At 32.7% G+C, this 26,008-nt stretch overlaps 2 protein-coding genes across 9 annotated transcripts; both read right to left on the minus strand.

The window, feature by feature from the left end:
• Window positions 1-2,209: 2,209 nt before the first annotated feature.
• On the minus strand, window positions 2,210-7,113 carry LOC131643666 (uncharacterized). Of its 8 annotated transcripts, none has more exons than XM_058913956.1 (10): window positions 6,790-7,112; window positions 6,600-6,651; window positions 5,698-5,771; window positions 5,407-5,535; window positions 5,083-5,226; window positions 4,190-4,241; window positions 3,720-3,793; window positions 3,014-3,103; window positions 2,720-2,779; window positions 2,210-2,475 (listed from the first exon to the last, which is right to left on the minus strand). In XM_058913956.1, exons 1-9 carry the CDS (start codon window positions 6,915-6,917, stop codon window positions 2,767-2,769), a joined length of 756 nt encoding a protein of 251 aa, XP_058769939.1. In that variant the 5' UTR covers window positions 6,918-7,112; the 3' UTR covers window positions 2,210-2,475; window positions 2,720-2,766. The 8 variants fall into 8 exon arrangements, with proteins under 8 accessions (XP_058769939.1, XP_058769938.1, XP_058769933.1 ...); XM_058913955.1 differs by having other exon boundaries at window positions 2,685-2,779; XM_058913950.1 differs by having other exon boundaries at window positions 2,720-2,784.
• A 10,439-nt stretch (window positions 7,114-17,552) lies between these two features.
• Window positions 17,553-21,851, minus strand: LOC131643667 (ras-related protein Rab7-like). Its single transcript, XM_058913958.1, has 7 exons — window positions 21,611-21,851; window positions 21,478-21,504; window positions 21,089-21,188; window positions 20,829-20,975; window positions 19,977-20,057; window positions 19,740-19,885; window positions 17,553-17,981 (listed from the first exon to the last, which is right to left on the minus strand). The coding sequence occupies exons 1-7, from the start codon at window positions 21,661-21,663 to the stop codon at window positions 17,915-17,917; spliced, it is 621 nt and encodes a 206-aa protein (XP_058769941.1). The 5' UTR covers window positions 21,664-21,851; the 3' UTR covers window positions 17,553-17,914.
• Between the last annotated feature and the right edge of the window lie 4,157 nt (window positions 21,852-26,008).

Consider the following 26,008-nt stretch of genomic DNA (forward strand, 5'->3'; position numbering starts at 1 on the left):
TCTTTAATTACTTTTGATATATCTAAGGGTATATTATTGGTGGTACACGAGTGACTTAATAGATCCTTCACCTTAATTCTCATGGATTGGCCTAATAATTAGGGGTGATCAAAACCAAACCAACCCAATAGAAAACCGCAAACCAAACAAACCAAACCGAAACCGCAAAAAACCGCATTTGGTTTGGATTAGTTTGGGTCAGTTTTTACAAAACCGCACGGTTCGGTTCGGTTTGTATTTTGTAAACCGAACCAAACCGAATCAAACCGCACTATGTTACAACCTAAATTTTACTAACTCACATCCAACCCAAACTTAAACTTATTATACATTAACATTATGATTACGAACAATTTTCTCATTCTTACACATATAATTTCAATCCCGATCTTATAAAATCTCTAATAACATTATCGCACCTTCTTTGCGACATACATCTTCCCTCTTCTTCTATAATTTCTACTCTCTTATATTCTTTCTTTTTCACCTTCTCATTTTTATGTAAATGTTCCGTATTTCAGTTTCGTTTTTATCGCATATCTTCTTCTCTAATCTCTCAACACTTTTTTTCTTTTTCACTTTCACTAATCTTTCGTCTCTTCTATTTTTTTTGTTTCATTATAATAATTTTTATATTGTTTTATGCTATTATTTTATGTTTAATATTCCACTTTTGTCTAATTTAATTTTTACATATTAAATGGAAAATTGTTGTCAAAATATGACGAGTTTTGTTGTTATTTGATAGTGTATGAATGTATAAATACAAAATTATGTTATCATCTATATGTGTATGTATGGCTCAATAAAATATTTGTAAAAAACCGAACCAACCGAACCGAACCAAACCGCATTAGTTTGGTTTGGTTTGGTTCGGATTTTTTTTAAAAGCCAACCGAACCAAACCAAACCGCACTATTTTTTCTCTTGCGGTTCGGATGATTTTTTTCGTCAAAACCGCCCAAACCGCACCGCGAGCACCCCTACTAATAATTGAGACTTGAGTCTTGAGAGTGGGTTCCTCTCAAGGTCTCAAGTTCGAATCAAAAATTTCAAAAAAATAATAATAATCTCTCACCTTAGACATCACCATATTATTTTTCATTTTATTTACAGGAATCAAATATGCAATGGAGTTTTTTATATTTCATTAAAAAAAATTGTTGTTTTTTTAGTTGTTACAAATACTTACAAAACATAAAAAGTTATTCAAGTTTATTAATAGTTTTTAATAAGATGTTCTATTATACAACCAGAATTGATCGAAAAATTGATGATTTTGGTGAACCACGGTGGACCTGAACCTCAAATGCGGATGAGGAAGAGTTGACCTGCAAAATTAACACTCCAACGCTCAAGTCAATATGTATAAAAGAGTGGATGAAATTTGAATTTAGAATTGTATGCTTAAAACTATTCACGCATGTCCTTTATATAATGGAGTGGTAGTAACAAAATGTTATTCTCTACGCATGAGATATGCGAAAAGCCGTTGGATGTATTCGTGCTCTGGATCATCCGTGCTCTTTTATAGGGTAGTTCCCCTGTGTTGCGAGCAGTCCAAATGAATCATGACTTCCTTTGGATGATCAGTCGATGGCCAATCTGATCATCCCGGAACAATTGCCCCCAAATCCTTAGTGAAAATGAGAGAATCTATAGCGAGTATGGTGATTGTGTCATCTTTTTTTTACGAGTGTGCCTTCTCAGTCCTAGGTCTTCGACTGCCCTTTAGTAACCTTGAAATAGAAGTTCTTAGTCATTTGATGGTTGACCTAGGTCTTCGACTGCCCTTTAGTAACCTTGAAATAGAAGTTCTTAGTCATTTGATGGTTGTCCTAGGTCTTCGACTACCCTTTAGTAACCTTGAAATAGAAGTTCTTAGTCATTTGATAGTTGTCTCATTGAAGCTGTAACTACAAGTTGGACGTACGTGAAAGCCTTAGAATATTGGTGTGAATATTTAAAGGAAAAATATTATCTATCTATTTTCTTCCATCTCTTTAAAGTTCAACGTGGTCATGTGACTTAGGCACGGGGCTATGGTTTGATTAATTTGGTGTAAGTAGTTCGTAGTGTCTGAATGTTTTCAAATAGCTTAATACATTTCAAAAATCAATTCTTTTTTATCGCCCCTCTTCACCTAGAGGCTCTTGCAACGATATGCACCGTAGAAAATGAAGTTGCATTCCAAATGTTAAAAAAAGTATAAAGGGAAGGGAGAAATAGATATAAACAAATAGAAAAGCACATTCCGTGAATATATTTTGAAGTTCAAATTACACAACTATAAAATAAAAAATTACACTAGGGATATAACTGTGTTTCATTTATTTATACCGAGAAGAATGTCATCCAACTACCAACTAGTGTTTACAAAGGCTTTCTCCTGGCATCAATTTCATCAGTATGTTAATTTTCTGTCTTCTGGGGTCACAGCATCTACTCAGGGATTATCTGCTCCCTCTTTACTTCCTGTAATTATCAATAATGTGGATGTTAAGCATAATTAGCTCCAGAAATACTTAAAACAAATTGCTTCTGAAGTGCTGCTTTATATTATTAGGTGAATTTCATGTGAGTCTCAACAAAAAGAGTGGCTCCAAAAAATCTATTGACACTCACATAACAATCACCTAATAACAAAGAGACTGTAAAATAGTGTGTAAGAACATATCACTCACAGATTTGTATGATCATATACATCAGTATACCACACCTTTTGTTCATTAACACCATTGCTATGTAGCATCAGCAGAAATCCCCTTATATTTGTTTTCTGCCCTACCATCAATAACCATTGCCGTTTCTAAATAAATTAATAGAAGGAAGAGAGAACATTTATTTGTTTAGTAGTAAAGGATTCTTTCTTATGAGGAAATCACATTAAGACAGAACACTAACTTAACAGTTAGAGGATTCTGCCAGTTGAAAAATAATGTTTCTTCATGCCTATTTCAGTCTCAAACAAAAGTGATAAAAATTTGGAAAAAATTGCTATATATATACTTGCCTGTCACTATGATGCACTAAAATAAGATAAGCAGGATCCTGATAAGATATCTTGAACAACTGGCATACAACGTAGACGCATGAAGTGATGCTGAAAATTTGGAAACGTAAATAACCGTCAGCCACAAAATAGTATGTTATAGTTAGAACCTAATGAAGCATGAACCTTGGGATAGGGTATAAGATTAAAGGGACATACACACAAGAATGAAAAGTGTAAATGACACATCTCTTTCAAAGATATAATCCAAAATTACAAATTTAGTTTTTGTATCTTCATGGTTAACACATTTCTCGTTTTCTCTTTATTATTTTGAATTAAATATAACTAATACCGCATAGACCGGGTACATTTGACATGTACGATATGACTAAATGATATCGCTTGTCTCTGCTTCCGAAATGTGTTTTGGGAATAGAACCCCTGTTAGCTCACTTGTCTAGGAATGAACTATGTGCCTCAATTTTTTAATAATGAAAAAGGAAGCTTAGCCTCAACTCCAAACACTCATATAGCATAAGGAAATTCAATTTGAAAAATGTGAAGTCCAAATCAAAGTACAGTTAAAAATTAAGCAATGGAAATTGTAACCTATGTCATAAAACTAAAATTATTTAACGTTCTAAGTAAAATTATATACAAATAATAGATGATTTTAATTATTAATCACCGATCAGTAAGCAAACATAAAATAGTGTGGACTAACCTGCCAAAACATATCAATAGAATCACCCAAAAGACAGCATAAATCCAACTAGATTCTTTGTAGGCAACCCAGACCTGTTATTGTGTGAATAGTTAAGAACTTATGATAATTAAATCCAAACGAAAACAAGTGTACTGAATACTGATATTGATATTAAAACTCTCACATTTATACAGTATTGATCATAACCCCTTGTTCACAAATTTTTTACTTTGATTATCTTAAGATCATTAAGTTACCCCTAGTCATTCTTAAAATAGATCAGAAAGAGGAGTATTGACAATTTCATTGAATCAAGTCTTTCTGTTATAAGCACAAAATTAATAATAATGTCAACAGAGTGTCTTAAAATCTATTTGTGGACAAACAGAACTTCTTGAATATTAATCCGCCAAGTCAATGAAATAAATTTATACTTTATATATTCTGTTTAATTTAGAGCTACTAAGATTAATAAAATGTAGACTTACTGCTATGGCCACAACATTGATATAGAAGTCAACTAGTGTTGCTTGCATCCACCTGCAAACATTTTGGAGCATATGAAGTTCAGTTATATGATAAACGACTGCCACAAGCAGAAGCGGTGCAGAAACTTACTCACATGTGCATGATAAAGTTGCAAATATATACTTGAATGACACAGAAATAACATGCTTTGCCTTTGTGAGTATTTCAATTAGGAAAATTAAGAAAACATTTTATAGGTCACAACTTTCAAAATCAATGTTGTCCACACTGCATTCTATGCATACACTTTCAAATGTTTACCAACAGATAGTTTGCATATAATTATATAACGAGAACAGTTATTTATAGATGTTTTATTATGATATTATGTTATTTGGATTTACTTAGATCAATTTGGGTGGATGCTTGAAAAAGTATAATAGGTTAAGGTTTCAAAATCTGGTGAAATATAAATAATTGAACTTAATTTAGTATTGATGATTATGCATTTGGCACCAAAGTAAAATGATGAAGGTTGCCACAATTCATCCACATGCGGTGCAAATTTGTACTCGTCTTTTTCAAACAATGGTTCTTCTAAGGCCTTACAAGGTTCGTGATTCATGAAGAAGCCACTCCATTACAATAATTAGCAAGAACTTAATCCAAAATAAGAGAGTAAAAAGTCATTGATAGCTTGTTGAGTATATATAAGTTCAGTGAACTATATAGAAGACAGTACATAGAACGTCGAATGTGAGTGATAATGATGTTGCGTATTGTTTCCCACTGAACCAGAAAACCCAAGTTAAGTACTGTGATGGGAAACGAAATTCCTTTTAACAATAACAAAATGTTTCGGAGTCTACAGGGATAACATCATGAATAACAATAACAAATAGTAAGCACTTACGGAGTCAACAGCTCCGTACGGAAAGGAGATCCATCAGTGACAAGAGTGTATACCAAGGTTCCAAGCATGACAACACCCAAAACGCTGAAAAGGATTCTTAGAGTCGCAACAGTAGAACATTTTGTATTTGGCTCTGTGCCACTCCTGTATAGAAAGTGTCGCATTACATTAGAATTGATGGTGAAAAACAAAACATTGAAAATCATACTGAAAACTTAAATACTAAAACATGAAATTGGATTCTTAAAATATCATCCTGCACCTTTTCTTCATATATATTTATGGAACATTACTCTATAGTGAATCAGATGTAGAGAAAATTACTCTCTAGTTGTTTTTTTGTAGACATACTTGTGTGGATGTCGTAAAAGAACATAGCTCATAGGGTCCTGTGAAGATTCTTGAGATGACAGCTTCAAAAATTGCAACACAATATAAGCAGATGTAGCAATGCTGAAACAAAACAAAAAAAAGAGATTCCTCTCATTGCTTAGATTATCTTGCTAAAAAGAGATTCCTCTCATTGCATAGATTATAGATAGGTTTTATAAGCAAAATCACGATATTTGAGCCAATAACGCAAAATGAACATCAAATCATGAGAGAAAATGATACCTTCCAAGGGAGATAAGTAAAATTATCCATAGAATTGAGCGGATCCAGTTTGCTTCCTTGTAAATAACCCAGGTCTGATGTGACAGAAAAACATATGTCAGCTGATGAAACTTCAGTTGGAAACTGATTTTGACACATTATTAATTAGACAATTTTCCATTAAGTGTTAATCATGCTTTAAAGAAAATGTGGTTTTAAGTTCAGCAGAAGAAAATTTACGGGTTACATCACAAAAAAAAAAAAATTGAAAATACACATCTCCTTTTTTAAACTATGGATCTGTTTCGATAAATAGCTTATATAAGAATTTATCATGCAAGGGTTTATGAATAAGTTATTCATATAGCAATACATAAAACAATCAAATTGTTTTCATAAGCTAATCTAGAGGGCTTATCAAACAACTTCATTAGTATTTTGTTTCAATAGATAAGCTCAAACAAGTCAATCCAAACACGCCTCTAATAATACTCATTAAATATTACTACAACAGCAAAAATGAAGTGATAAGTTTTCATTAGAAAAATGCACTAAACAATGGAAGTTCTCAATCCAATATATTGCAGAACAAAATCAGTGTAGTGACTCAATCCTTCATAGCCTATTATTCAAATTAGAATTTCAAGAGCTTTTATTTGCAAGAGCCTATCACTGATAACTATGGAGCACAGACACCCCAAACATGACACCGACTCTGGCACGGCAACACCGATAATAAATTATAAGTGTTGTGGTAAGCGAAAGACATAGACACGCCGCTAATAACCCCTCTTACTTTACATCTTCTGAACATAATTAATTCCAAATAAGCTGTTTCTTGTACATTTGAAATTGAAACACCAAATAATAAATAATATTTTTAACTAGTGAAGATGATTACAGAGTTAGTTAGTTAGACTTACACTCAAAATTGTAACGTTGATATAGAAATCAATCAAAGTTGCTGCCATCCACCTGAATCAAATAATGAGCATGGAAAAAAAAGTATCATTTATAGTGTTTATGATCGTTCTATTGTATAATTATCAAAATAAAAATAAACATGAACAAAGAAAACAAAGCAACGTAGCAAGAGAAAGAGAGAGAGGTTACGGAGTGAGAAGTTCTTTGCGAAAGGGGAAACCGTCGGTAATGAGTGTGTAAAGAAGGAGAGCAAGCATGAGAGCTCCCAGAAGAGTGAACAGAGTTTTCAAGCCATTTGATATAGAAATTGTCGCCATTGATAGTTGGAGATACGGAGAATTTTGCAATTGGAGAAAAGAAGGAAGAAGTAGTAGAAGAAGACGAAGAAGGGTGCGTTTGGGAAATAAATAGATAACGCGGGGACACCAGAGAACCACGTTGCACCTTGCTTGCTTAAGAGGAAAAATCAAAGTTACGTCCTCTTCTAATCATGAATTTTTACCCGGAGGACCGGACAAGAACCGAAGGCTCATCCTAACCCGGCAAAAACCGAAAAGAAAAAAAATATGTTTGGTGGGTCTAAACGGTCTAACGGATCTAATGGATATTGATGATGGATTAAGTTGGGTTTAAATAGATGGGTCGGGTAATAAAATCTGGACCGCAAGTATACGGACCCGCCTAGTTTTCCCACTATTGCAAAACGGTGTCGTTTCATTTTATTCTCACTTAAGGGTGTAATACCTCACTCATCAGCCGACTCCGCACACACACCACCAGGGCCGGCCGAACCCGTTTGGAGGTCTAAAGAAAATTTTAAAATGAGACCTTTAAAATGTATTTTAAAATAATTTTGTGGTTGTTAAGAGTTAAACTCAAGACCAAAAGAAAAAAAATGCCTAAATTTTAACAACTTAATTATGATAATTTATGTGTCTAATATGTCATTATATATTACTATAACAAAATAAAAAAAATTGAGGCATTTTTTCAGTCCAAAAGTTTGAGGCCTAAAGCCCTAGCCTGGGTGGCTTTGCCCTTGGGTCGGCCCTGCACACCACTCATGTTCTTGTTCTCTCAGAAACCCTAGTGCATCCACATTTCTCTTCTTCTCTCATCATTCACCACTGTTTCTCACCTTCACCACCACTAATCCACCATGAGTCCACGACGAAGCTCCAGTCCACCATCATTGTTCTACTTTCGTTGTAAGGTAAATAGTTTTGTTATTTTAGGGTTCTAACTAGCACACACAACATAAAAATAGAAGAAATCAAAATTAAATCATACGCAACCTTAAACTCCAGCGGGCTATGTTTGTTTCTCTTTTCTTTTTACTTTTGTCGTGCTAGGGTTTGTGTTTAGGTTTTTGGACCAAATCAAAAGCAATATGAAGTGAAAGTGAAATTGATGCAAATGTTTGTGACAGTGTTGGAGTGTTTATTTTTAGATCGAGTTAATCATTCTCTTCTTCTTTCAAATTAATTTTGTTGTGTGTGTAATGTATGTTAGGCGTTTGATGAATTGATTTAGTTAGTAAGATTGTGTAATTGATTTGTTAGTAGTAATTGGTTTAATGTTTTGTTTTAAGAAAATTTTGAAATTGATGGCTTGATTTAATTCTTGTTATAGATGGCATATGGAATGTGAATATTCTGATATGTCTGAAATTTAATGTTGTAACTTACTCAGGCTTTGTTTATGCATACTGATAAAAAATATACTTTTAGATGTAATTAGATTGATCTCGAATATACTTGTCTGTCTGTATAGTTGTACATGTGCTCATTCAAGAAATTATGATATTATTGGTTTCCATATAGAGTTCCATATTGGATAGTGATATGGTATGAATAATAGTTATAATTGGCTTACTACCCTCACCATATGAGCTAGCTTTTGGAATTGTGTTAGGTCAAAACTCATTTTGAGATTTTATCATCGTCTTTGATTTGTTGGGCCGCCCACAAATATCCATCCTGCAAACTTCACACTCTCTGATTCTATATATATGAAGAAAAATCACCAAGAGCGACGAGAGCATTGAATGTTATATCTTTGATAGTTTATTCCAAATTTGACGCTATGTTAAATACTCTTGGGGAATGGTGAGATCCACTTATATGGGATAAATGCATAAATAGTTGTTCAGTATAGTATGTTATACTTTTACCCACCACGAGGTTTATTGAATATTATATCTTTAATCATTATTTGCGATTGAGTTTGATATATATATTTTGAACGAGTATGGAAATCTTTTACTGTCTCACGTTGCTAAAGAGATAAATGATTCCCCTACATTCTCAGGTGATAGATTCCTTGTTCTTGTGATATTTCTCTTAAGTAGCATCTCTCCTATATTTTTTGTTAACTTACTTTCCCTCTCTATTGAAATGTGTCTATAGATGGTGTTCCAAAAGAAGGATTGTGAATACAAGATGTACTTGTTAGTATTTCGGTTCTGCTATTGATAATGGAAAAAGTAAGTTCTTGAAGTCAATTCATTATATATTAGTTGCTTTTTTGTATATTAATTGCTTGTGTCATTCATAGTGTTGTGAGTGTTAGAAATCAAGTTTTGTCTTTTAGAAACACTGTTTTGAATTAATATCAATTATGGTCGGAACAAATGAGTCAATAATAAACATATATATTGTGTTTAATGCCATGATTAAATGTTACACATTCCAAACAGTGTATGTTCATTATTCATACATTTGTTTTGACCATAATTGATATTAATTCAAAACAGTGTTATTTAAAACAATGTTGCTCAAAAATATAGCTTGATTTCTAATAATGCCATAACACTATGAATGATACAAGCAACTAATATACAAAAAAAACAAGCAACTAATTTACAGTGAATTTACTTCAAGAACTTACTTTTTACCTTATCAATAGCAGAACCGTAATTCTAACAAGTATATCTTGTATTCGTAATCCTTCTTTTGGAACACCGTCTACATACACGTTTCAACAAAGAGGGAAAAGAAGTTAACAGAAAATATATGAGAGATGATACTTGAGATAAATATCACAGGAATAAGGGATATATCACCTGAGAATATAGGGGAATCATTTATCTCTTCAGCAATATGAGACAAGAAAAAGGTTCCATACTTGTTCAAAATATATAAATCAAACTCGCTCGCAAATAATGAGTACAGATATAATATTTAATAAACCTTGTTGTGGGTAAAACTATATCCTACTGTATTTTACAACTAATTATGCATTTATCTCATATAAGTGGGTCTCACCATTCCCAAACAGGATTTAATATAGCATCATATTTGGAATAAATTATCAAAGCTATAACATTAAATGTTCTCGTCGCTCTTGGTGATTTTTTCTTCATATATATAGAACCAGAGGGTGTGAAGTTTGCAAGACTTGATATTTATAGGCGGCCAAACAGATCAAAGGAGGTGATAAAATCTCAAAATGAGTTTAAACCTAACAAAACTCCAAAATCTAGCTCATATGATGAGGGAAACCAACCACTTATAACTATTGTTTAAACCATATCACTATCCAATATGGAACTCTCAATAGAAACCAATAATATCATAGTTTCTTGATTGAACACATGTACAACTATACAAAAAGACAAGTATATTCAAGTCTCGAGATCAATCTAATAAAATCAATAAGTATATTTTTTATAAGTATGCAAAAAGAAAGCTTGAGTAAGTGACAACATTAAATTTCAAACATATCATAATATTCACATTCCATATATCATCTATAATAAGCATTAAATCAAGCCATCATTTTAAAATTTTACTTGAAATAAACAAACATTAAACCAACTTCTACTGACACATCAATTACACAAGCAACCTCAATCTTCAATGGACTCTGTTTGTTTCTCTTTCATTTTTTCTTTTGTTGCACTAGGGTTTCTGTTTAGGTTTTTCGACCAAATCAAAACCAGTGTGAAGTGAAAGTTAAAATGAAATTGTTGCAAATCTTTGTGAGAATGTTTGAGTATTTTATTTTTAGATCAAGTTATTCACTATCTTCTTCTTTCTAATTAATTTTTTTGTTGTGCGTGTTGGTTGAAACCCTAAAATAGCAAAACCACTTACATTGCAAATGAAAGTAAAACAATGGTGGTGGATTGGGGCTTCATCATGGACTTGTGGTGTAGTAGTGTGAAAGTGCAGTCACTTTATCGTATGGTATCATTTACTTGTTTTGATGTTTTTGCTAATTTGAGTGTACGTGATATAGTTTGTTCGTGTTTTTGCTAATTTGAATGTAAGTAACATAGTTTGTCCGTGTTCTTATAATTTGCTTATCATTAAATATCCGTGTGTTTGTACTTTATTCGTATTTGAGTTATATTGTAATCGCTTTGGTATTGTATTGTTGTACCATGAAGACACCTCATTATAAAGTTAGACTTACACTCAAAATTACAACGTTGATATAGAAATCAATCAAAGTTGTTGTCATCCACCTGAGTCAAATAAAGAGCATAGGAAGAAAGTATTATTTATATTTCATTATTATGAAAATAAAAATCAACATGAACAAAGAAAACATAGCAACGTAAAAAGAGAGAGGTTACAAAGTGATATGTTCCCTCCTCCTTCTTCTTCCTCCTCCTCCTCCTCATTTTATCCTATTGCAAAACCCTCAGTATTTCTAACTATCAATGGCGATAATTTTTGTTTCAAATGGGTTGAAAACTCTGTTCAGTCTTTTGGGTGCTCTCATGCTTGCTCTCCTTCTTTACACACTCATAACTGACTAGAGACCCATGTTGCAACTTGCTTGCTTAAGGTTATGTTCGGATATTATGAAATGAACGGAGCGGAATGGAACAGGACGGAGTGGAATGGAGCATAATGGAGCAAATCAAAACAAATATATCATTCCATTCTTTGGAAATTGTAGGACGAAACAAGACAAGTTGTTCATTCAGTCCAAATTGGAGGGAAAGGAATATAGCGGTAAGTGATGAAATAGAATGAAATCAATATAACTCCATTCTCATCCCCTCTATCCAATTTTAAATAATCCAAACAATGGAATATGATTATATTTCATCTCATCCCACTCTGCTCATTCCGATTCCATAAATTCAAACAAAGTCTAAGAAGAAAAATCAAAATTGTGTCCCCTTCAAATTATGAGTTTATACTTGTATTCATTTATGAATTTTGTAATTTTTTATCTATAATATTAACAAAGTCTGATGTTCTAGACATACCCTATATACCTCTGCCCCTGTTTCAAGTTTTACCATTTAGACACAATTAGATTGTTTATTGTCTTAAAATTGCTTTTTTGTAACCAAAAGTTTTCAGTTTGTTGCAACATAATTAACAAATTTTAAAACTTTTAAGTTATGTACTGATATTTTTAATGCAAGTTATTTTAAATTTATTTTAAAATAAATTAAATTAAAAAAGTGATGTGGCATTAAATCATATTGTTTGGTTGGTTGAGGATAGGGTACCAGAATGTTCATCCAATTAAAAATACATGTTTTTTTAACTATTTGATTATATTATGGTTTTAATTAATGTACTATACACAAGTCCAGTCAATATGCATAAGTCAAGGAAAATTTTGGTTTCACGATTTCTCTTCTTAAAAGTTTATTAATTTTTAAAGAAACAGAAAAAGAGAAGAAGAAAAAAATGCTCAAGCAAATAATAAAACAAGTCAAATTTCGATTATATTCTAACTTTAAGAAGAAGAAAATTTTACTCCCTCTGTTTTTTATTATAAGTCGTTTTAGACTTTTCACACAGATTAAGAAAAATAATAATTATTGTATGGAAATGAAAAATGATGAAGGTTTTTACAAAATTATCCTTCATTAATAACATGTGTAAGATAAATTTATATAATTGAAAGGAGAGAGAATAATAAATATTTAAGGATATAATAGGAAAAATAACATTAATTATTCATTGGAATTGTAAAGTGACTTATATTTAAATACAATTTTTTTTTCAAAACGACTTATAATAAAAAACGGAGGGAGTAATTCATTATTTCATTCACAAGAGAAAGGGAGGAAATATAGGTTTATAGTCAAGCTAATGATGAGACTTTGTCTTTAAAAAAAAATTATGTGAAATACTTTTTTAAAAAGAACTTGTGACTTGCCGGAGTTTTAAAGACTTTAAATCATAACTTACGTTTGTGATCCCTTGAATTTTGAAATTTCCTAATACTTACACATGCACTTAATATTCTTGTTCTTCTATTTTATGAATGGTTGATCCTAATACTTTGTATCTAAGAAAATGCTTGAGAACAAGCAATGCTTGAGGACTTGATTCCATTAATAATTTAGTATTTTTTAGTATGATTTTATTTCTATTTTACTACCATTTACTAATTTTTTTTGTCTTTATCGTAAGAGCATCTAGAAACTCAAAACCAAAGAAAAGTAGGAAAAGTGCACTACGGTCTACCCGTAGTCGTTGCTACGGTTGTAGCGCCTCTGCCACTTTTTTTTGGTCACGTATGTGGCTTTGCAGACTATAGTCCTCTCGTAGCCATTGCTATGACCATAGTCGTCACTCGTCTCGTCCCAACTCCAGCAAAGTTATCTAGTAATAGATTTTGTTTAATTTCTAATCACTTATGTTACTAAAACACAATTATGCCTTGTTTTAGGCTACAAATAGGCATGAATGGAAGAAGTTAAAGGGGGGGTGATGATCGAGAAGTATTAGAATACAAAAAAAATTATGAATAGAAACCCTTAATAATACTCTTTTCTAAAAACTATTCAGTTTTTCAGATTTATTATTCCTTTATTTTCTTATGTCTTTTATTATGATTTTCATATCTACTATATGATCGTGTGTGAGTATATTTTTATAATCTTGAGATTGTGAAGAATATCCAATGATAGTATTATAGTTTCTTGGCACTGCAGAAACGAACACCAAAGCAATCGAAACAATAAATTACCCGTCTCACAATCACAAATAACATAATATAGCGCAAGAACAATCAACAACAGTAAAAAACACAACAAACACTTTGGTAACTCAGTTTCGAGAAAAAAATCATACTCTGGACGGACTCCTCTAAATTTGAGGTGACCCAAGATACAATTAATGAAGAATGCGAAGGTACAACAATGGAGATTCACATTTGTCTCACATTACCCTTTCACATGTGTTTATCCCAAAACAAACATACACTCATTTAAACTCTTTCTACTAATCGGTATTTTCGATCCTCCAACTTCAAAACACTAAGAAACATAGTGAGCAGGATTTACAAAGCTTTCCACAATCTCTAACCTTCTAACTTTCCAAACATGTGACTCAGAATAGTTAGAGATTATTACATGGTAATACGAAATTCACAATAGCTATGACGACAGTCATACCTCTATAGCTAGTTGCAATAGCTAGTTGCAAGAGTCGGTCTTAATCCAATTCAACAGATAAATTTCCTATAAATCTCAATTTTAATAATTTGTTATGAGGTTTAAAATTTAACTTTAAGCTTGTTGAATTTCATGATTGTTTATATAAAATAGATACAATATTAGATATCAAGCGATAAACTAAAAGAAAAAAGTTAACATATGATATACAAATTAGAAAATTGAATCAAATTAAAAAAAAAATAGTTTTTATTCTCTTAAGATTGTTTTCTATTTTTTTTAAATAGATTTTTTTAACTAGTCTTGTCAATGAATCAACCATGAAAATATGTGATTCATCGGTTCAAGACAGGCTTATATATTTTGAAAGAAGATATAAATTATTATGTCTATTATTTAAGTAAAAGTTTGATTCTCATAACAAAGGGAAGAATTGATTCTATATTTTCTATCTTGGTAAAGAATCATAATTCCAAAATCTATTTTATTGCAAAGATAAAAAATCGAAATGCTTCGATCAATTAAGTATTTTTTAACTAAACAAAAAAATAAGAAGTAGTAATCATAAACAAGTCTTTGTTGAAGGATATTTTTTATGGTTAATAATGATTTACTCCTGCAATATAGGCGTGTTTTGATTTACTCCCTTTAAAAAAAATTAAAAACTTCCTTGAAATATTAAAATTCTAAGTTTTTTACCCTTTAAATGACAAAAATTACCCCTGTAAATTTTTTTTTTCATTTATTACCCTGGTTTTTACACGCTTAGGAGTACCTCAAAATTATAGGGATATTTAAAAAAATAATTTAAGAGGGATAAATCACTATTAACCCTATTTTTTACTACTCGATAGAACCATGCCCTTGTAGTTTATTAGCATCATAGTGACCAATTTTTCAAGCATATAATTTGATTAAACATTCCGAAGAATCTCTTAAAAAGTCCCCACACCAAACAATGTGTCTCGTAAACAAGAATAATCTTCGAAGGAAATTGCTCTCTAAATCCTATGGGGTGCTATTCTACTACGATAAAAAGTCACAATTGTTTCTAGAATTCAGAGATGCATCTTCGAACGCAACGTTTTGACACACTCATCAAAGTAAATTGATGAGTCACTCTTATTTTACCAAAATTTATTTCAGAGATGCATCTCTGTATCAACATTAGGGCGAGTTCGGAGATGTATCTCTGTAACAACCCTTAATTCAAAATTAGTGAATTTTATGGAGATATATCTCTGAAATATACTATGTTAGTTCAAATAAAAACAAATAAAAACAATGGCAGAATGTTGAAAAAACAACACAAATTAACATCAAAATACTTAATATTACATAGATAATCTTTAACATAAATTTAACATAATATTTCATTACAAAAAGGTGGTTCAGGACGTTGCAACATCTTTAAAATATCTTCGGTTGATCTTGCAATCGTCGCATCGACTTCAATTGTACCATTCAATAAGCAGCGGTAAAATGTACTCCACGTAACCTTTAAAATCTTCATATGTCTTCAGTTCAATCTTGGTAAGCCATATTTTCCCCCGACGTCAATCAAGGATGAACGATACTCGAGCTTGACGACTCTTCAATTGTCTGGATATTGCAAGAGAGTGTTAAATTGAATTTCAGATCGACGAGAGTTATGTCCTCTGAGACCCTAAATTAAAGTGGGGGATTTGCACCGTTGAAATACACAAATGAAAGATAGGATATGTATTCATTCTGATGTGTTGTGTTTTGATAAAGAATATGGGAATAGAGACCCCTTTATTTATACAAGTTTTACATCAATTTGGACCTTAGAAAACAATATTTTATCATCAGTGCATATTTCAGATATGCATATCGGGACATGCCTTATTTTTTATAAGATAAGGGTTTTTACGGAGATGCACATTCGTAAAATCTCATATTTAGTTGTTTTTACAATAAAAATGAGATGTGTTGGGAGATATATGTCTGAAATCACCCCCACATAGCATTGTTCATACATAACCAATATATATGTCGGGCAAAATTTAGAACAGAAAAAGTCTAAAAATTATCCTCTAAATTATATAACAATACACATTACGTATGTCTCAAATTGTATCGAGATTACATCATTGACAATATTAAATGCAAAAAAACGAGTTACAATGTTGGATAAAAACTAAAATGCATCCAAATACGTGTTACCATCTAAATCTATATATATTGGTAGTTTCTTCTTTGACCTTTCCTTATTTAATTCTCTTTCAATGTCGCTCAATTTGGTGAACTCTTCCATTCTTTCAAGAAAGTGATCCGGTCAAATTTCAGTCTCTTTTGTTCTCTTTGATGTGATAAAATACAATAATGATATTTTGGTATTGAAAAGTTAATTGAGAAAGGAAATACTAATTTTAAGTGTTTTGATAATGAAGTTGAATTTGATCATGAGGAATAAGAACATGTAAGATTATGTTTTATTTAATTCTCCGCTTGATATTTCCGAATATGTGTCTCCAAAATCGTCACTGAGTTGTTAAATAAATAAGTTCAACGAATAAAAACATCATAAATGGATATAAGAAATTTTATAGAGATGCATCTCCGGATTCACCCTAAATAATATACGAAGATGCTTCTTCAAAATACATTTTGACAAAAATATGATGATTGGCTGAAATACAAAAGTTGGTGTTATTTTATGTGTATTCTGGAATTTATCTCTGAACACCAATAGATATTTTTGTGTTTTCAGGGATGTGGAGCGCACCATTTCAACCCTTAAAATGGGATGAGTACTTCTCTCTTCAGGCGATGGTAATCTTCAACTTCTTTACTTCTTTAGCCTGTTGTAATCTTCGAGTTCTTTAGCCAGTAGTACCCGTTGTTAGGATGCTGGAAACCTTATAGCCAAATTCTACCATTTCCACATATATCAACCATATGTTATAAGAAGAGTGCTATTATATAAATTGTATTTTGGTTAAGATTATCAAAAACCCAATTCCAGGAAAAAATTATTTTTCTTATGATGGTTAGACCTCTTTCATACCAAAAATAATAAGAATTGAAAAATTATAAATTATAAAAGATGCAATATGAAATATTTTATTAATTTTTTAAAATGATATATAAATTGGAATAGATATAAATATATATTTTAAAATGATATATAATAACCTGCCAGATAGGACATATGCATTATTTAATGAATTACCTATATGCATTAATTTTTTAAAATGATATATAAATTAGAATAAATATAAATATATATTTTAAAATGATATATAATAACCTGCCAGAGAGGATATATGCATTATTTAATGAATTACCTATATGCAGCAGCTTATCCAATATCTTGAATTGATTGAGCCAATCCAAGTTGGCTTTTCATCACTTTGAATGTGACATTCTACACAACTACATTATTAATGGGTCTTATAAGCCTAACTCACACGACACAAGTCAATATCATATTCATTCCAACAATGACTCATTTTAGTGCAAATGAAACCAGACCAACCTTTACCTCTAACATTAACAGTTCAAAAATTCTAATAGTAATTTTTACTAGCACAAAAAAACAAACAAAAAATTATTCAACTATGTGAAGCACCGCACAAATTAGTAATGTCTAGTATGTATCATTCAAACAATATAAACATTCAATGCCAAATCTCAATTTGGACACTAAAGAAAACAAAAAATTACTACACTTTTAAATCTATATACTGATTTGTGGTAAATCAATGGAACATGTTTCATTGTTTTTGCCTAGGAGAGTGCAACATTCTCAAACTCATACTTCTCAATAACAAGACTACTATAAAAATGGGAACATCAAGAAGGCACATAATTCACCCACACAATCATGGCATATCGTGTACACTATATGATGAAAAAGAATTTGAAACACAGCATTGAGGGGAGTGTCTGAAATTATTCAGTATTTCAATTTCAGCATGCACATCCACCACCCTTCTGCTCAGTCTCTTGAACCGCCTCCGGAATCCCTTGAAAATATCTGCAAAAATTCAAATTGAAATAATGCTTTCAGAACTCAAAAAAGCAATGATCTGCACACAACTCAATCATAATTTAAAAGGTCGCATATGCCAAGATTTGAGTCCCTCCTGGAAAAAGAAGAATATACGCATACAATTTGTAAGAGTAAAGATAGACTCATAATGAGTATCTCTTTCTGAAACTATTTTATTTACAATCTTCTCAATTTGATCTTTAATTGTGACTTCCGGTTTAGGTTGCTACTAGTTTACATGATTTGTACAATTGGACCTCAAATGCAGCTTTAATATCAAGAACTCCTTCACTACTGATGTTTGTAATAGGAGTTTTCCTTACAATTCCTTTCACGTTAGATGCAAATAGCTTTCAAATAGAATTTTTTGAAGATGATTGAATTTCTCCATAATAGCTTTTGTTGGAAAGAAAATGGGTTAAATGCCCCAAAATTAGCAATATCATTGAAAGATCAATGTCTTTCAGTGCACATTTCAAGCCTTCCCATTTGGCATTTGCCAACTTCTCACCTCTTCCTATGTAGTTTAATCTTTTGAACCAATAACTCTTTACGTTTTCATAGTCTTAACTAAATCATAGACAAAAAATAAAAGTTAAAAGAACGCAGATTTTGTGTATTTCATGAGTATAATTCAATCCCAACTCCAGACTAAGCGTCGGTTGTCTTCAAACTGTCATTCCACCGTTTCCATGCAAATCCACTGCTTCAAAAAGTTTGGTAATAAATATTCTCTTAGAATAACATTACAACAACAACCAAGTTTTATCCCACTAAATGGGTCGGCTACATGGATCAACTTGCACCATAATATTCTATTCAAGACCATGCTTCTATCCAAATCGTTAATCTTGAAATCTTTCTTAATAACTTCTCTAATGGTCGGTCTTTCTAGGTTTTCCTCTCCTCTAATTGTTTGCCTTCTCTCCTAATAGTTTAAGATGAAACTACAAGTAACTCTTTAAGTAATACTGGCCTATTTGGGGGAAGGGGGGAAGTATTATACATTAAGTAAAAAAGACTTTTACAAAAACCAAAGCAGGTACCCGATAATGCAGAAAAGTGAACCGTCTTCTATTTTCCAATACTTCATTGACAGTTAAACAGAGAGTGCCAGTAGATGCGCATGCACCCATAACATGCTACTCACTTAAACCCCGCATAGAACTAGCCTTATAGTCAATGGATGTGTTAGGAGCCGATCCCACAATCTTACTTGTGATCTTGTTAACATTGGTTAATCACAAATCTGCTAAGGGAAGAGAAAAGGCTGAACAGTTGCCTCATAGGCTTACGGTTTCAACGGGCTAGAAACTATATCAGCAAGGATCCGAAGCTGGGGTGAAAAGCCAGTCATGTGGAAGTGGAAACCATGTGACCAGAATATTTTGTATGAGTAGTGACGAGAGAGAGAAGTTATCTTTTACCATTTTGGGTGTCTTTAGCTTGTGATTTGAACGGGGATTTTCACTAAGGAGCATTGTTCTGGTTATATTTGTTTTCCTTGGTATTTTACACAGAATACACACTTATCTTCATATTTCATTTCTGAGTTTAAAATAGGGTGGTACAAATATTTAAACAAATTCAAGGTTCATACCTGTACATTCCTAATCCTAGTACTATTTCTTCGCCTAACTTAAATTCATAATCATAGTACTATTTCTAATCCTAACTTGACGTATATAATACCACAACTTAAATTCATATCACATCATAATGTATATGTACATGAAAACTTACATGTCTTGTTCATGCTCATTGGCCAGGGCAGTCTTTGCAATACACAGGAATGCGGCATCGACATTGTAATCTTCTTTTGCAGATGTCTCAAAGTATGGAATATTCGCTTTTGAAGCACACCAGTCCTTTGCTTTCTTCTCAGAAACCTGCATAAACGATAATGATGTGAATGACATCATATGATTAGACATCTATGATCAAATATGGAAACTTATAAGTGTGATAATATCTGCTTACCACTCTACTATTCCCACCATCAATATCAATCTTGTTTCCAAGCAATATAAATGGAAATGTCCTTGAATCAGAAGGGTTTGCCTGTCACAATGAGAATATAAATTTTAATCCAAAAGCTTATATAGGAATGTTTAATACTGGTAAATTTTATATAAAAGTGAATCAAATCCAATCAGGTAGTGATAGGTTAATCAGCATATGGATTCATTGTATGTATAAGTGCAGATGCTAGATCATAATCTAATCAGTAAGAGATAAAGCATTAGCACAAGGTTAAAAAAAGATGAAGTAAAGAACTCAAGTCAAATATAACAGTAGAAACTGATATTTTTATTAGAAAGAAATAGGGATAAACCCCAATTTAGTAGATAGAACACTGCAGAAGATTGAGGGTCTACACCTTCCAATGCTCAAATGGTCCGAGACTTTCCCAATTGATTAGATACCCTCCTTTGCATCCTACTTATTTACATGTCAGAGTAACATGTCTTGTTTCTCTAACTATCACATCCCTCTCAAGTCTCAATTAAAAAATTGACCTAATTAGCACTTAACAAACTAGCAAAATCTAATTCCCTCAACTCACAGATATATCATAAAACAATACTAAAAAATTTGTATTTTTTACTTGTTTGTTAATATCAAGATTTCTAACTATTTGTAAGTTAGAGTACAACTTACATGCTACAAAGATTTTAATGTCTAGGGCGTAATGAGAAAACTGAACTTTGTATGATTACCTTTTCTCTAGAATATCAAGAAAAAACTACAAGCAGGACCAAAAATACAAACTATCACCCAAACCACAAAATGCAACAAAAGTAGTGTTTTAAAAAAGCAGACAACAATAACCTGTTTGAGAAACTCCTCATGCCAGTTGTCAAGTGAATCAAACGACCTCATGACGTTCACATCATACGCAAGAACACAGCAATCAGCTCCTCTATAAAACGCAACCCCAAGACTTTGGAATCTCTCTTGTCCCGCAGTGTCCCATATCTACCAATCAAACCATACATACAAAATCACTCAAATAAACTAAATTTTCACAACATTCCCAAAACAAACAAAACAAAAACCATACTTAAATACTATTGAAACAAGAAACTCACTTGTAGAGTAACGAGTCTGTCATCAATTTGGAGTTCTTTAGTGACAAAATCAGCACCAATTGTAGCCTTATATTGCTGACTAAACTTATTGTGCACATATCTAATTTATAGTTAAAGATCCTCAAACACTATAAATCCCAATAAGAAAATAATAATAACTATAATATCATTAAATTGACCTCAACTTTAAACGAGTCAAAACTTTCTTCATAAGTAACAGTAATAAAACCAGTAAAAATTAATTAAGGGAGATCCAAACTAATTACCGCCTAAACATTAATTAACAACAACAAATAATAACTTAAACAAAAAATAACAAACAAAAATCGGTGTTTAAGCGAGTTCATCAATTAAAAAGCTAAAATTACGAAACCGGCGAATGAGGATACTGATTCATCAACGAGGTTTTTCCAACCCTGGCAATACAATGAGAATGAACGAAAACGCGTGAACTGAAATTGTTAGAATTTGAAAGGATGAAAAAACGGTGTTGAAGCGAAAAGAGGGAAAAACGTAACGTACCCACTATCGCCGAGGACAATGACCTTGAGCAAGGTTCTTCTGCGCAATGACATAGCTGGTTACGGTGGGGGTGCGTGGAAAATTGATGAATTGTTTATGCGTTGTTCTGCTTTTGGGGTTGATGATGATGAATTGTGTATTGGGTCGGGTGAGTGTCAACTTCGAACTCAAAAGGGGAAAAGGATCGCCATTATTCCATCGCTTTCATGACGAAAGTTAATAATTCTTTCTTAAAGTAACTATTTATAGAATCGTCATAATAAAAATAAAAAATAAAAACAAGATAACAGAAAGTAGTTTGATTTTGATTGGAGAAAAAAGAGTAGAGGTAGTTTTTATTTAAGGTGGAGTCTATGGTGCAACCGTGCAAGGTGTCATTCATAAAATTAGATAATTTCTCAATGCACTTAATCTTAGGCCATGTATGGTACCACATGCATAGTGTCAGTTCACTCATGTGTATGATAATATGGTATGACCAAATGATTGAGTATTATACTTGGTGATGTGTTTGATTGTTTGGTGATTTGATCAACTGTCGGAAATCTGAATACATGTTATAATTGGGTGAATGATAATGCTATGATGTTTTATTACTTATGATTGTATAATACTTGTTAATTTTGAATGAGACTCACCCTTACATGTTGATATTTCCAGATTGAGGAGTAGCAGCCTATTGATCGATGAGGATAGCTTATAGAGCTCATCCAGTAGTTTGGTGTCGTGTCATTCATGCTCTGATAGTGTAACACTGGGGAACAATTTAGTTTAGAGTTTGAATTGCATACTTTATTTTGGTGGTTTTGATTCTGTTCCATTACTTTGATTTGGTGATGTATACTTTCCGCTGTGTTAAACATGATGTGGTTTAATTGCTGAATCGTTTCTAATAAGGCATGACAATTGACACATGTTTGGTTTAAAAATTAATTGTGGCACCCTTTGTTCTATGTTTTCATTCTGATTATTTTAATAATTGTCGCAGGGTTTAGAAGGGTGTTACATAAATGACTTGAATTTATAAAATTGAGACAAATGTAAATTACAGATGGTGTTACACATACATTCTCAATGACAACTCTTTCTCTTTCACTTGATACTTGGGCAATTTTTCTGAGTGGTTTGTACAAAATGAACACACCCCGAATCCTACCACTAAGATCCCTATTTATACTAATTCGACCCCAACGGTCTTATTCTAATAGATCGCCACGTTGTTCCTTTGCATGTGCTTCGATTCCCCGATGCTTCCACGTGTCTTTCCAACCAAATGCATCACTCTGAAATTCGAAACATTCCCAGGTGTCTGACTACACTAAGGCCATGTCACGTGTTAGTGCCTTCATCCCCCTTAGAGGGAACCAGGTGTCGGATCCTTGTAGGAGCTATCTTGACCGCATGGCTGTAGAGGACATCTGATACGACTATTATGTTGTTCACCACGAGACAGTTACGTGGGATGACGTTGCCCTATATTCATAATGGTTGGTTTTCAATTCGACCATCAATGTTCGTTATCTTCTAGAGTGCGTCATACGGCAGTTTGACTACTGTCAAATGATACCTCGCCACCCTTTCGTCTCCGCTCCTATCGTGATTACCCTTCGACGGATAGATGAGGTATTTGTAGACTTTGAGCATCACATGGTTTTTGACGAGGCTCGGACTATCATATCAGAGAGAAACTAGAGATGCACTGACGCGTACATCACTTGGAACTTCACAGTGTCACACTCATACATGATCCTCACTGCAGCGGGATCACCACCCAAACCTTCCCATGAGGAGATCTTGCAGACGCATCAATCTTAGTTGGACCATACTGACAATGTTCTTCCTCGATGTCGTAAGATAGTTGACACGGCGCAGGCAGGAATTGCCGATGGTTTCTTCCCTGAGTGGTCTGATCACAGGCGTAGACTGGATGAGATCATTCAGGTGGCATTGTTAGCTGAAGATTTTGACAACTAAATATTCTAAAATGCGCTGTGTGCTTCGAGGAAGAATGTCTCTATAAGGCTATTTTGGAGTTTCTTTGCGATTGAAGTTTCTCCTAAGTTGAAGCAAGGCATGGGTTATAACATCTCCGAAGCCGAAAGGTCGAAAAGACTTAAGATATTTTGAGATGTTTTTCTGAAATATACGCATTAACAAAGTCATGTTTGGTATCAAGAAACGCATTAATTGAGCTCCATTCAAGGAGCTCAGAGTTGAGCTACATACCTCTGAAAGTGAGGTCGAGCATAGGGCTTGAGAGAACCTAGGAGTGACTTAAAGGCTCAGTTAGCTTCAGTGATCCACCAGGAAGCTATTGTAATGCTCAGAATAGCTTGCAAGTTCCTGCAACTTTAAACACGATACTACCTACACAAAGAAAAAGTTATGGCTGGAAGTGTATGTTCCAAGTGTTATAGTTTCAAAACAGGTGTTTGTATAGCTTTTATATGTGATATAGAAGGTATCCAACACAAAAAAATTCAAGAACGCACAAGCCAATTTCCAAATCCCAACTTTGGTTCAAAGTGACACTTTAATGGAATTTTGAATGGTGATTTCTGGTTCCAGGTGTTTGGTGAGTGTTTAGAGGTTATGGATAGTTTCTATATGTGATATACAAGCTATTTGGAAGGCTCTTTTGGTTAGTAAGTGTTTAGTTTGGGTTTTGACAACTTAAGAGCTTAAAATGACCTTTAATGGAGGTTGAAAGATGATTTTTGGTTAGAGGTGTTTGGGAAGTGTTTGGAGGTGATCAACAGCTTCCAAATGATGTATGGAAGTTGTTGGAAGTGTTGGTTTACTTCCAGAAACTTTCTAATTCAAAATGACCTGAAAAATGGAAATGATACAAAATGAGAAGTTTGGAAGCAAGGGTGACTTGGAGAAATTTTGTGTGTTTGATCAAGGGAGTGATACCCTCGATTTATAGGCAAGAATTAGGGTTTGTGGAGGGAAAAAACTCGGAGTTTTAAGCTCCCATGTGACTTTGGTACCATCTTGCTTGTTTGTGAAGAAATGGGATTTTTGGTTTTCCCATGGAAGGTACAATGCTTTAAGCATGCTTGGGAGACTTCGATTTGATCTTAGAGAGGTTGCTTGTGGCATTTGAAATTCTTTTGCTGCAGAAGAAACATTGTAGTGGCTCAAGAGAATAGTTGTTGTGATTGAAACCTCTTTTTCAAAACAGAAGTGTGATTTTTATGCCATTAATGGAATAATCACTTGGATAATGTCTTAAACACTTGGATCATAGCTCAAAAGCAAGTGTAATCTACTGATTATGGTGCTTGGAACAAGTTAAAGGGGATGCGAGCAAGGAATCTTTCAAATTTGAATAAGTTTGGTTTATAACTTCTTCATTTTCATTCTTGAATTCAAGTGTTCATGGTGCCTTCTTCACAAAATCATATCTCATTGATCAAGCCATGGATTTTCATGCTATTGATCTCTTTGGAAAGCCCTTGCTACATAATTCAATCCATTTGTTGAAAGTTTCCCCAAACTCTTTTTGGATCATGGAGAAAAAAGGCCTTAAAGTTAAGAAAAAACTAGGTGAAAACACTTAGAATTTTTCGAAGTCTTTTGAACATAAACCTTCTTAATCCAAAATCTCTCAAAATAACCACTTTTAGCCAAAAGTTGCATTGTGATAAGTTGTTTGTTTTGTCAAGATCTACAACTTCCATGTTTGGAGATTTTTGAGTTTGTAGGCAAAATTTGAAGTTCCCAAAATTAGGTTAAAAATCACTTAAAACTCTAATTTTGACTTTTGTTGACATTTTGTTTTTTGATGAATTATTTGAATTTTATTTGATCAAATGTCTTCAATATCCATATGATGATGATTTGGATCCTTAAAAGTCCACAGTTGACCATTTTTCTCAAAAGTCAAAGGTTGACTTGCATAGTTGATTTTTCCAAATGAACTGCAATTTTGTGATTTTCATAGGAATCAAGGTCTCCTCCTCAAATTAATGATGGGAATGGATTATAATTTTTATTTGGATGTCCTTGAATCATAGTTTGAATCTTGGAGTCATGTCCTGATTAAAAGTCAACCCTCTAGTGGAATTAGGTCAAAAACTCTAATTGGAGCTTCTGATAAACTTGAAGGTGATTGATCTTGCATTGAACCATCATTAGACTTTGATATTGATTAGATAATCCTTTGAATCATAGAAGAATGTTGAATTACTTTGTGGGTCTAAAAACCCTAATTTGTCCAGTCTCTTCCTAATCAGTCTCCTGTCTTGGGACACAAACAACAAACAAGAGCTAAACTATAGCTAAATAGAGCCTCATAAAATATCACATAGGTTAAATCGTGAGTACATAAGGCCTCTAATATTTAAATTGCGGCTAATCTACACAGGGCCTCCAAAAACTTGAGACGACCTT

Source organism: Vicia villosa, linkage group LG1, assembly GCF_029867415.1.
Source record: "Vicia villosa cultivar HV-30 ecotype Madison, WI linkage group LG1, Vvil1.0, whole genome shotgun sequence".
In the NCBI taxonomy this organism is placed as follows: Eukaryota; Viridiplantae; Streptophyta; class Magnoliopsida; order Fabales; family Fabaceae; genus Vicia; species Vicia villosa.